This window comes from Osmerus mordax, chromosome 7 (genome assembly GCF_038355195.1).
Source record: "Osmerus mordax isolate fOsmMor3 chromosome 7, fOsmMor3.pri, whole genome shotgun sequence".
Classification (NCBI taxonomy): Eukaryota; Metazoa; Chordata; class Actinopteri; order Osmeriformes; family Osmeridae; genus Osmerus; species Osmerus mordax.
The window spans coordinates 16,945,204-16,958,158 of NC_090056.1; the positions used below are offsets into that span (position 1 = coordinate 16,945,204).

Sequence of the window (12,955 nt, forward strand, 5' to 3'; positions counted from 1 at the left end):
TGAAACCTTATTGTAAACCTTCAATTAACAAAAACATATATGCTGTCAAACCAAAACTTAACTCGCAGGACCATTCGGCTGAACTTGTTGACACAGCAGCAGTTTTCAGATAGTTTTCAGGCTCGTTGATAAGTCGTGAGATCTCCCTCACTTAACGTTACACGATACCACTGCAGACGAGCGTTATTTTGCCCTAGCCTACATTGTGGTGTGCATGGCTGTGCTATATCCCGAGTTTTATGTTTAATATTTGCATATTACCAAACGTGTTATTTGAAAACTGTGTATAAAAGCTTTAAAAACAAACAATGCATTGATTAATCTAAATGTTTAATGTCTACTGATTTCTTGAATTCTTAAGGACAATTAGGCTACCCTATGTGAAATATACAAACTAAATAATTTAAGACACCTGTATAGGCTATTAATAATTGCAACAAAACGCAAATATTAATACAAAATAATACGTAGTTAGGAATCACCCCACCACGTGATTGTCGGAAGAAACGCTGTGAGGAAAACCAATAAGGTGTAGAAAAGGAGAAAATAATGAACGCAAGTCAGTCAATAAGTCAACTCTAAAGTTAAAGTTTATCCAGACGTTCTTCATAGAAATCACTTTTCATTCAGTAGATGTTACTCTAGTTACAGTACATGCATTTACATTTAGTCATTTAGCAAACGCTCTTATCCAGAGCGACTTACAGCAAGTACAGGGACATTCCCCCGAGGCAAGTAGGGGGAATGTCCTTGCACAACAGGGTTTATACATGCAACATGAACATGCAAGAGAAAAGGTTTGAGTTGCGTTAATTATGGCTGTTTATTGACAAAATATATTACTCATGTTTTAATATGCACATGCTTTCTACTCATCCCAGTTCACAGAAACTTTATGATTCAGTAAATCATTAGAAAGAATCCACACAAAGTGACTGAGGCTACATTTGCACACACATTTACAGTTTTTTCCGATTGTGTACGCACAATTTTGAAAACAGGACCCACTTTGTCACAACACAACACACGATTCACACAACCAGACACACAAGTATCAGAACACCTCAATCTTTTGCTAAATGAAACACTTTGTTCAAAACTATACAATCATGTATAAAAACCCAATTCTGTCACCGTATACCACATTCATCATAACATTTGACTGTTTGAACCAGTTACACACGTTGTGCACAATTTTAAACACTTTTACACTAACATTTTTCTTCTAATGATATAACCTACTTGATTTTGTCAGAGATATTGTTACAGTACAGTACATAAAACTACATGAATATGTTGACCAAACACAACACACAAGACCAGTACTGCACACAGATGAAAATATTTACTGTATTTCTCCACATTGTTTAGGTAAAGGTTACATTTTGTGCAGAAAATCAGAACATATTTCAAATTTAATACTGTATAGTAGGCTAGATACTGTAAACACAGCAAATACATTTGTGGAGACAAATGAAAGTATTCAGCAAATGAAATACAGAACATTGTTTCAATCATGGACTGCAGTGAATGTGTACAAAAAAAGTACTGATGTAGTGCATTTTACTGTACTGTACTGTAGACAGTAGAGAATAGTAGTTTTCACCTGTGCTCTGGTCGAAATGTCAAAATTACTGTTGCAACAGTATATCTTCTGAGGTTGGGCTGAACTCTCCGTTCAGCCTCTCTCAATGTTGCCCCATGGTTCACAACATGGTCAACCAATGTTGTTAGAATTTCTTTATATACTGTAAATGTGTCCCTATTCTTCCACGGCCTCCAGGTCTACCTCTCCCTCTCCATACCACTTCCTTCACGGGCTCCCCCTCTCATCCTCACTCTCCCTCTTCCTGCAACATTGCCTTCCATTTTTGATGAGGACAGGTACAGTGACCAGGGGGGTATTCCAGAAAGCAGGTTATGCAACATAAGCGGGTAAGTTAACCCACCAGCTGATTCATAATGTTGCAGCACCTACTTGAAGTTGCTAGAATGCTGGGTGTGAGCTGGGGAGTTAACCTATCCAGGTATGTCACATAAACTGCTTTCTGAAATACCCCCCCGTTGCCTTTTTATAATGCTTACACCTGATTAGTATGTTTACATTGAAGCACTTTAGTGCTTGTACACCTGACGCCCGTGTTTGATCCATTCGTTCACGTTTGTCATTTTACAATGCAGTGTCTGTTGAAAAGGCAATTAGGTGACAATCTTATATTTCTGTGTCTAATGTAGAAAAGTGTGTTTAGTGATCTGCAAAACACTGTGTGTAGTATTTTGCAAATAGTGCGAGGCTGAGAATGTGCTTATAGTTGTGTAGATCTGGGCTGCTGTGTTATTTGACATTTTTGTCTAAGCAATCGGAAAAAACTGTAAAGCCCACTAGGGTCTCACATTAACATATAGCCTAGTGTCGTTCATCTATGCACAGTGGAATTTATTTAAAATAGACATTCGATTAAAGTATGTATTTCAACCTCTAGGTATATCGATAGATCCAAACATGTAGGCAAATTCATTATTTACATTTACACTTTTCTACATGAAATACCTTTTTTAAGCAAAGACGGGAATACATTTTTGACTGCACCTTCTGTTCTACATGGATTCAGAATGTGTGTACACATGATGTTTGTTAGCATTCACTGTACAAATTATTATAGACCGACTTCTCCATTGGCGTACGTTAAATTATTGTGGTCCCCCGCAAGAACAGAGCGCAAGTTCTCCCTCCCCCACCCCCAACCACCCCCGAAAGAAATATTGTTACACTTACGTCTACATAGTGCAAAAACTGTGCAAAAACTGTGGGATGAGTTGCTGTGGCAACAGATAAACAATAAATGTCTGAAATAACAGTAGGTGTTATTGCTGGTTTCAAGCACACCTGCCTGTATAGCTAGTCTTTGAGCTCTTTTGACACAAATTGTTTTTATTCTTTGTTTTGTCTTTTTCATTTTATTTTGTTGGCTACAACAAAGTTTTTAGCTGTAAAATCAACCAATCAGCATGTAACCAGTCTCTGTAGAAATGGGAAAGGCTCAACTTGGGTTTACCAGTGGCAGTGTGGAAGAAACCTCTTGCAAATTAGCGAACGGGAAAATACCACCAAGGGATCGGTAAACCTTTTAAATATATTTTTTATTTTCATTTATTTTACTATTTTTTTCTCTCTCTTTTTTACTAAATGCTAGGTGAGGTTGTTAAATGTCTGTGGGCCCCCGCAGTGCAAGGATGTGTCAGGCCTCACTTGATGTTTGTTTTCATGATGCGATTTTGTGAACAGCAACTGTGATTGTGCCATGCCTCCTCACTAGGATATTCCTGTGGGAGAAACATTATGGTTAAGGAAACAAGTCCATAACAACAAAGATTCATATGACAGTAGTCTACATATTTAAAATAAGATTAAGTGTTCGAGTGACTATGAGTTTCATGAGATGAATGGCAATAATGCAAAGCAGCCACAAGGGGGAAGCCTACACACATTTACAGAGGCTGTGTCCGCGGCCCAAGTGAACACTAGTTACCTTACCTACACACTCAAAAACATTAAATACTAATAGGCGGAATGAATAATCCATTCCGACCTTCATCGGTAATTTCCTTTAAAAATCTGAGAACAGAAAGGCCGCGCGCTTTAAACTGAAGGACGTTGCAAAAGCACATCACATCATATTCCTTTACCTCCTTGGAGTAGCCTGGTAGACTTACCCTGTGTCAGACTCAAGGACCACAGTAGGAGTGTCTGTCGGATCTTTGCAGAGGGCTGCTGCTTGTTGGGCCAACACAGACACAACTCCACCCTGGTCATCAGTTAAAGAGCCTCGACCTGTGGGTGAGAAAAAAAACTAACTTGAAACGAAGATTTGAAGCAAAAATTGCGCTATAGGCTACTTACATAGCTACTGTTGCTAGATAACGTTTATAAAAGTTAATGTGCTGTAGCCTATTACAAAATATATAAACATCACACTTAGCTTACAGCCTAACGTGTGCCCCTGTTGGTCTGTGCAGAGAACACCGACCACCGCTGGGTTCTTCATGCTGTACAATGTAATGGAGGATGTTATTAAAAAATGTTTCATTACTATAAAAGAAACAGATATTAAGACTTACGTTTCATCAAGATGCTCTTCAAGTGCAGACTCCATAACTGATGCTATTAAGATAAACCTAGCAATATATATTTTGTGATAGCCTGCTTCCTTGACTTCTTGTTGGGTCAGCTGATAATCACGTGAACGGTGAATTGTAAGGGGCATGTTAAAGGCCAAAAAGAACGAACCGCGTACAGAAGTCAAAACACTGTTCTCTCGAAGTCGCCTGAGTGTAAACCAAATGATTACATTAATCATGGATTAAATATATAAATAATTGTATGTATTTTTTATTTTATAAAAAGGACGTGAAAACTCAAGGGCCACTACAAACCGAGTTATTGAGTCTTTTGACTAACACATTTTGGTACTTGAAAATTATGCTTTTTTGTGATCCCTTGTACAATATATTTGTTACTGATTATTATATGAATGTATCAGTCAATCTGACATTGATTTCCCCACTAAGCTAGGGCTGTGTGTGTGAAGACATATCAGTTCCACAATCTCTGTTAAGATAACAGCTCCAAGGGTCAACTCCTCTATTCTGTGCAGCCTGCGTAGGTGTCAGGCGAAGGTTTGAAAAGGATGCTGATCTTATCTAGAGGTTGTCCACAGCCTGCTTAGCCTCAGCTTCGACAGACAGGCCTATTGTCACAAGCTGGCTGTGCTGTTGGTGTGCAGGTTCACTTCCTGATGTTCACATGAAAGTTCCCTTTAAAGCATAGCTAAAAACAATATTTTACAGTGGACAAGATCCATCCCCAATTTGTGAAAAGAGCAATACATTGTAATTTATGATTGTAATATGGTTCCATCAGAATTTGATGTATACCTTTAATAAGCAACGATGGGGTCTTCCTCTTTTACATCAAAAGGAGGTTATTTTAAACCTTAACATCTCAGTGTATTTTGACCCCAAACAAAATCCCTCTATGTCTGTCTTATCAGACAAATCGTCCCTCTGGTATTGCGTACCCATGATAGTTATAGTGACAATAATATGCTTTGATAAAAAAAAAAAAAAAAAAAATTGGGTTACATTTGCCATTATTTTATTATACATTTGTTAGTTAACAGGCATTCCACTAGTTGTGTTGGCCATGTCTTCCTTTTCCCATGTTACAGAGGTTGAAGGGCAGTGACCCATAATTTAAATTTACATTTAGCAGACGCTCTTATCCAGAGCGACTTACTGTAAGTACAGGGACATTCCCCCCGAGGCAAGTAGGGTGAAGTGCCTTGCCCAAGGACACAACGTCATTTTGCACAGCCGGGAATCAAACCGGTAACCTTCAGATTACTAGCCCGACTCCCTAACCGCTCAGCCACCTGACTCCAAGCTGAATAATTCAAGCTGAACCAGTTGCTTCTAGGCGGTAGTCATCTTGCAGGGGAATGAATTAATGTCGGACGACAGAAGTGAATGGTGAATGGACAAGATTGAAAAAAAAAAACGACAAAGTGATTGAACTTAAGCCTCCAGCATACATCACCCACTCGTCAGATGCCAGTTATTTTGGATGATCAGAGGTAAACACAAACACACACTTTCACTGTCAGGAATTCAAACCAACACTAACATCAAAATGTACTTTACATTTACATGTACATAATCTATATTATTACTATCACTGTTTTCACAACTTTTAAGCACTGGTACAGATATAAATAGTTTAAAAATGATTGTTTTACCATTTTAAACCTGACCCAGTGGTTTGGGTGATAAACTTCCTCCAAAGTCTCATGTGTTCTGTGTTCTTCCTCAGGGCAGCCATTTTGTAAGGCTTTCCTCCTTGGATTGATGATTTCTGCTCTGTCTTGAGGAGGGTGAGGCCCTGTGTTTCTGCTGACGCAGCAGAGGTAGGCGCAATGTCATTATGTGGCCACGGTGTCAGAGGAATCTATCACCTGCAGAGTGTAATGTCCTGCTGACTTACCCAAGGGGTGCACTCCCGATCCTTCTCTGCACCCCTCCTTTCCATCTGAGCACCTTAAATCAGAAACATTGACACCTCTTGGCCATCAACACACAAGAGCGGGAGGAGGAGAAGCGAGACGATCCTCTACCAAATTAGAGCTGGAAGGAAATGCATAAATAGGTGTCACAAGTAGCTACTTTTAGCCTTTTCATATTGATCAGCAAAGTCTGCAAAGGAATTTAGCCTACGACTGAGATTGAGTTCCATGTGCGTCATCAAGCACGCACGTACCATGAAAAGGTTACATTTCTTTCATTAAAATTACCATCTTATACATTTTTTCACATCTTAAAAAGGGTCCGTATTGTGTTTTGCGTATGCAGAGAATCTGAATACTGTAGACACTGAAGTCAAAAGAGCTGATACTATATTTAAACCCATATTGTGGATATCATCTTATTCTTGACCTACTCTTGAAATAATCTTTACTTAAATGCCCTGAAAACTATTTTCGGTTATATGTTGATCCGCCTCACAGAGATTCTGGACAGTGAGAGTGCCTGACAGGTCAAATCAAATCACTTTATAACCTCAGGGCCAATTATCCTGCGTAAATACATTAAGTGATTGATCTATAGTGATCTACCTGCAAGCTTCATTTTTAAGCAGAATGTTAAAACAGACGCGTACGCAACAACTTTTTCAAAGCTTATATGATTGTCGACGATGACTCACCATGCTTTGAGAAGAGATGTTATTGCCGCACATAATTCAGGTTTGCCTGTGACTGTGGAGTACGGTAGCACACAGGCAGGACTGTGACAGGTCATCTTGTCTACGTCCAGACGCTTGTTCACTCAGGTTTCAGTGCAAACTGAGTTTACACCCCCCCTATGCACCTGAGACCCTCATCGCCTCTCCCTCACTCCAGTTCAGAGTATCAGACTTCATAATTGTATAACAGTGTGGACGGAAGAGGAAAACAAATATTGATTATATTTTACAACAAAAAATATGGACAGACTGAATGATAAAAGTAGCATTTGAAGTAAATCTTGAAACAGTTCTAACGGAAACTTTGAACCTTTACCAACTGACCTAATATGGCTCACCATCCTCTTTTACACTGTCTGCTTACACACACTGGGCAGATCCAGGGTGACTGGGTCTCACCCTACGTAACAGAAACCATTGATAAGACCGTCTCCATCAGCCCTCCATCAGATGAATGAGATGACAGACCTCCTGAGGAGACAGGGGAGGGGCGGGGGCGTGGGTAGCATTGGGAAGGAGGGAGGGAGACAAGAGGAAAGGAGGGAAGAGGGCGGGGGGGGGGGGGGTCTGCTTCAGAGAGTATAAAGAGAGAGAGAGCCTGTCACCCCAACCTCTTTGAGTCGTCCTGGAGCCTGTATCTGACGGAAGGGAGCGGGAGACATAGTTTAACCAAGCTCCGGTGGACTGTGTGGAGGTTACCTGCTTCTACGCCTCTCTCCTGTCCTGCTCTCCTCCTATTGCTGCCATGAGGACCAGGCTGGTCTTACTCATCCTCCTGCTGCTGTCCTTGAGCGGAACCAGGGCTGTCATCACCGGGGTGAGTGGCTCTGGCACAGAACCTCCATGCCCTCACATGGGTAGGTACTGTAGGAAACAGGTACAGCAGGTGCCATGTCATCACCAAGGTTTTTTGGTTTCATGTAAACATAGACTACATACGCAAGAAAACTATTTGAACCATTCATTTTGTACCATTAGGGAATTGAGTCTTATTGATGATGATGATGGATCTATGAATTAATAGTTTAAGGTACAATGAAGAAAATACATATAATATGGGAGGATCTCTCTCTCTCTTTCCATCTCTCCTAGGTCTGTGACAGAGATGTGCAGTGTGGCTTCGGGCTGTGCTGTGCAGTCAGTTTATGGTTGCGAGGTCTGCGTATGTGTATACCAAGAGGAGTAGAGGGCGACGAGTGCCACCCTTTTAGCCACAAGGTACCGTGAGAGGACACACACATGCACATTTATAAACACACATGTAGGCTGCCCTCAGAGCTCAAATTTGTATTCAAGCACTTGGCAGCTGCTTTGGAAAAACTGCTGATACCGCCAGTGGCTATTGATTTGCCTTCTTGAGAATCAACTAAATCACAGTAATCTATCACTTTAGGTTGTCTGGAGAGGCAGTGGTAAGTTCTGCCAGCAATGTTGATCTCCTCCAAGCGGTCATTGCTGATCCTGGGAGAGATCCGTCAGTGGTACGTAGGTCCATGTATGACCACCTGTTCTCTGGCACTGTCTTTCTCAGGTGCCCTATCAGGGCAAGAGGCAGCATCACACGTGTCCCTGTCTTCCACACCTTGTGTGCACGACTTACACCGAAGGGAAATACAGGTGTACCAGCGACTTCAAAAACATTGACTATTGATGGCTACCTTCAATCCTGGCGGAGAGGCGGATGGCGATGATGACATCTCAGAGGAAAGACTTGAACGATGAGGGACAGGGGAGCACAATCTTAACTTCACTATTAACCTGTCTGTGCTCTGTCTGGATACCGCTGTATGCGCTATATGCACTCTCATTCGTTTCCTTGTGTTTTCAAGATTACGTTGCATTTGTAAAAGCACTTCACAGTCCAAGACGATGAATGAACAATGTAACCAAAATGCTGAAGTAGACTCATTTTATGTTGTAGTAAGTTGATTTAATTTTAGGAGAAGCCCTGACCAAACAATTGTGGATAAGACTGTGATAATTACCTTTTTCGTTAATTCATGTGAAAGTTATCTTTTCAAAAAAGTAATATTTGTGAATAAAACTCACTCTAATTTATGTTCCTTGACCTTGTACTTTCTTTGCTTCAACGTTTGCTGTTCTTATAGTCTAAAGTCAAGTGTTTATTATCAGCCTCTTCAAAATGCTCTCAGCACCATGACCTCACCCGTAATCACCTGACCTTGCATTGCCATTTTATCCAAACTAAAAGCACACAATGTCAACTTCAGATACACATGCTTCAGTGGTTAAAATGAAAATTATGGAACACCTTTACAATTACTCACATCTGATCCTATGTAATCTTAACATTAAGTTTTTTAAACTTAACTACATTTACATTTAGCTGACGCTCTTATCCAGAGTGACTTACAGTAAGTACAGGGACATTCCCCCAAAGCAAGTAGGGTGAAGTGCCCAAGGCCACCTGTTCTCTGGCACTGTCTTTCTCAGGTGCCCTATCAGGGCAAGAGTCAGCATCACACGTGTCCCTGTCTTTTGACACGTGTCAACGTCATTTGGCATAGCTGGGAATCGAACTGGCAACCTTCAGATTAATAGCCCGCCTCCCTCACCGCTCAGCCATCTGACTCTCTGATTTACATCATAAATGCATCTGTGCATTCTATCTACAATAAAATGTAAGTTACGTTTTCTGAGGTTTATTTAAGCCATTTGTTATCAATATCAACTATCCTGAAAATCGTAGCAATTTCTAAATGTTTCCATGTCCAAAACATTTTTCATTTCAGATAAAAAATAAGTACTATAAGACCTTTCATTACATAGCCTTGCAAAAATATGATAAGATTAAAGAGCAGCTGGCTAGAGGTCTGTAAAAGAAGTAAAGTTAAAGATATCGCAATGTCAATAAATTAAAAGCTTTTTAATGACGCTATGCAAATGACAAAGTTGATAACACATGATGTTATACGTTAGGACATTTCGTATATAAGGCCTGAATTCTCCTGTTTGAACTTTACTCCCCGAGTCTAAAACCAGAAGCAAACCAACCAAACATGATGAAGTGGGCTGTCGTCCTGTGTGCTTTAGTGGCCTTCGCTGAATGTCTTCACAAGTAAGTCCTTGTCTTTTTACGTTTCTTTTTCTATGTTCTGTTTTCTACTTTCAAAACCCTCTGTAAATTATTATTTTCGTTTTATGCTTGTCTCTGTTCGTGTGTGAGCCAGGGTCCCTTTGATCAAGGGGAAGACCGTCAGGGAGAAGATGATGGAGAAGGGACTATGGAACGAGTACCGTAAGCAGTTCCCTTACAACCCCATGTCTAAGTTCGTCCAGGGAGGCAATGAGGCCATGACCAACGATGCTGATGTAAGTCCGCTATACACAGTGACAGGCTCCACTCCAAGTTCATCTGGTCCTTTCAAAACAAATCATTTTTAGATTTACAGAAATGAATACGGCCAATTAGCTATACATAACCAAGCTGGTCAGTATTGTTTTGTTTAAAGCGGAAAATACCTGTACAAAGAGTGACTATACAGCATACTGAATTGTAGGGACCTTTTCTGTTGGTTCCTAACCTGACGTTCCTGTGTTTATTCCAGCTGTCGTACTATGGTGTGATCTCCATTGGAACCCCCCCACAGTCCTTCAGTGTGATCTTTGACACCGGTTCCTCCAACCTGTGGGTCCCCTCTGTGTACTGCAGCAGCCAGGCTTGCCGTGAGTAGACCTCGAGATTCCTTGGGTGTTTTAAATCATACCAACTTCAAGTTGGAGTCAGATGGCTGAGCGGCGAGGGAATCGGGCTAGTAATCCGAAGGTTGCCAGTTCGATTCCCGGTCATGCCAACTGACGGCACTTCACCCTACTTGCCTTGGGGGAATGTCCCTGTCCTTACTGTAAGTCGCTCTGGATAAGAGCGTCTGCTAAATGACTGTAAGTTGACAGCTGCACCATAGGTGAAAGGCAAACGTGGAATAAAAGAACAGAAAAAGAATGAATTCTCTTTTTTTCAACCCCCCTGTACTGAGATTTAGGTTGGGCAATGTCTGAATAAAAGCTAAGATATGAATCGATATCTCACCGAACAAGTCGAATTTAAATTCTGAGGTGCTGTTTTTAAAGGAACACTTCAAAAAGGTTCTGCATAATACGTTTCCCCATAAAGGTCACTAGAAAGGCATGTTTCTGTTCTATTTGACATGTAACACCATTTTCATGTTTCACAGAGAACCACAAAGAGTTCAACCCACAGCAGTCCTCCACCTACAAGTATGCCGGTCAGAGTTTGTCTATCCAGTATGGAACTGGTAGCATGACTGGCATCCTTGCCTATGACACCGTCGAGGTGAGTCAAACACTCAGCGCAGCTCTAGATGCATTAGAAAATTTAAGCATATGAAGGGTATGCTTGACTGAAAACTTGACTGGAAACCATTACCATCATGCGCTGAGAGACAGCCTCTGTCTCATTGTGTTCCCAGGTTGGAGGCATCACTGTGAGCCAGCAGATCTTTGGGCTGAGTGAGACAGAGGCACCCTTCATGGCCAACATGGTGGCTGATGGGATCCTGGGCTTGGCTTTTCCATCTATTTCCTCCTCTGGAGCCACCCCTGTCTTTGACAACATGATGAGCCAGAACCTGGTGCCCGAGGACGTCTTCTCTGTCTACCTGAGCGGAGGGTAGGTAGACTTTTGTGGGAGGGTTCCATGGGGGCCTTGGTGGGTACGCAGCCTTGGGAGGGTGTGGAGTCTTGGACGGCTACAGGGCATTGGGAGGGCACAACGCCTTGGGAAGGTCCATAGGGAACATGGGAGGTTGTGAGGGGAAACGGAAGGCCGAAGGTGGCCACAAACACTTCTTCTGTAAACCTGATGTGTATCAACTTTTGACCTTTGTCCTCCCCTAGTGGCCAGTCAGGCAGTGTGGTGGTCTTTGGTGGCATTGACTCTAACTACTACTCTGGACAACTCACCTATATTCCCCTGACTTCTGAGACCTACTGGCAGATCAGAATGGACAGGTATGATAGTATAAGTTACACACACAGTTGAATGCTGCCTTGCACACAAATGACACTCAGTCTTCCAAATGCTGCGGTTTCCTTCTCATCTGCTGTTTTGTTTTTTCTTATTATTTACAGTGTCACTATCAACGGGAATGTTGTGGCTTGCTCTGGTGGCTGCCAGGCCATCATTGATACTGGGACGTCCCAAATCGTTGGGCCAAACAGCGACATTGCCAACATGAACTCCTGGGTGGGAGCCAGCACCAACCAATATGGAGAAGTGAGGGTTTTTTTCTTCTTAATTTGTTCTCCCGATCTCAATGCAGCAGTGCTAGTCTATCAACAGGGGAAAGCTACCTTCTTGAAAGTTAGATACTGGTACTGTAACGTGGCTTGTTTCTCACCCAGGCTGTTGTCAACTGCCAGAGTCTTGGCAACATGCCCGAGGTGACCTTCACTCTGAATGGAAACGCTTTCACCATCCCTGCCTCTGCCTATGTGTCCCAGGTCAGCGCACTACCAGTTTGTTGTTCTGCACACACACGCGAACAGCGGGGCTCATTTCCGCAAACATATTTCAACATATGGAAGAAAAAGAGCAATTACTTCACAGACTTTATTTGAATTCTCTGTCTCTGTCTCTGTCTCTGTCTCTGTCTCTCTCTCTGTCTCTCTCTCTCTCTCTCTCTCTCTCTCTCTCTCTCTCTCTCTCTCTCTCTCTCTCTGTCTCTCTCTCTCTCTCTCTCTCTCTCCAGAGCTCCTATGGCTGCAGCACCGGCTTCGGTAACGGTGGCAGCAGCCAGTTGTGGATCCTGGGGGATGTCTTCATCAGGCAGTTCTATGCCGTTTTTGACCGACAGAACCGGCAGGTGGGACTGGCCCCAGTCGCCTGATCAAAACCCTAGAGTCTCCAGGTCTCCAGCTCTAGTACTAGAGAATGTCTCATTTGTAGGTGTAGAAACTATCATCAGAAAACTCCTGAATAAAACTTAATGTTACATTTAAACCTTTGTTTGTCTTCATGTGTTTGTTTGCCTTTGTGATCTGATCCTGTTTATTGTGATTCAAATTTAAGGTTCGATCGAAATACAAATCCTTCAGTGGAAGAGAGTGATAGAACGATTGAGTTTCTGTACTGACTCTGGGGAAAGGCCATTGTCTTGGGAATGCTTCTTGAGTAAC

At 41.9% G+C, this 12,955-nt stretch overlaps 2 protein-coding genes across 2 annotated transcripts; one reads left to right on the forward strand and one right to left on the reverse strand.

Annotated features, from left to right (window-relative positions):
* Positions 1–3,122: 3,122 nt before the first annotated feature.
* On the reverse strand, positions 3,123–4,236 carry lamtor5 (late endosomal/lysosomal adaptor, MAPK and MTOR activator 5). Its single transcript, XM_067240343.1, has 4 exons — positions 4,120–4,236; positions 3,986–4,047; positions 3,715–3,832; positions 3,123–3,324 (listed from the first exon to the last, which is right to left on the reverse strand). The coding sequence occupies exons 1-4, from the start codon at positions 4,152–4,154 to the stop codon at positions 3,264–3,266; spliced, it is 276 nt and encodes a 91-aa protein (XP_067096444.1). The 5' UTR covers positions 4,155–4,236; the 3' UTR covers positions 3,123–3,263.
* A 5,580-nt stretch (positions 4,237–9,816) lies between these two features.
* On the forward strand, positions 9,817–12,779 carry LOC136945420 (pepsin A-like). Its single transcript, XM_067239222.1, has 9 exons — positions 9,817–9,875; positions 9,988–10,129; positions 10,366–10,483; positions 10,993–11,111; positions 11,248–11,447; positions 11,675–11,788; positions 11,909–12,053; positions 12,182–12,280; positions 12,529–12,779. Exons 1-9 carry the CDS (start codon positions 9,817–9,819, stop codon positions 12,664–12,666), a joined length of 1,134 nt encoding a protein of 377 aa, XP_067095323.1. The 3' UTR covers positions 12,667–12,779.
* Positions 12,780–12,955: the final 176 nt, after the last annotated feature.

Bases quoted from the DNA above. Each gene is read 5' to 3' on its own strand.
- lamtor5 (XM_067240343.1), bottom strand. From the start codon at position 4,154: ATGGAGTCTGCACTTGAAGAGCATCTTGATGAAAC. The intron at 4,048-4,119 runs GTAAGTCTTAAT...TACATTGTACAG, and splicing joins GAAGAGCATCTTGATGAAAC to CATGAAGAACCCAGCGGTGG. The intron at 3,833-3,985 runs GTAAGCTAAGTG...TCTCACCCACAG, and splicing joins ACAGGGGCACACGTTAGGCT to GTCGAGGCTCTTTAACTGAT.
- LOC136945420 (XM_067239222.1), top strand. From the start codon at position 9,817: ATGATGAAGTGGGCTGTCGTCCTGTGTGCTTTAGTGGCCTTCGCTGAA. The intron at 10,130-10,365 runs GTAAGTCCGCTA...TGTTTATTCCAG, and splicing joins CCATGACCAACGATGCTGAT to CTGTCGTACTATGGTGTGAT. The intron at 11,112-11,247 runs GTGAGTCAAACA...TTGTGTTCCCAG, and splicing joins TTGCCTATGACACCGTCGAG to GTTGGAGGCATCACTGTGAG.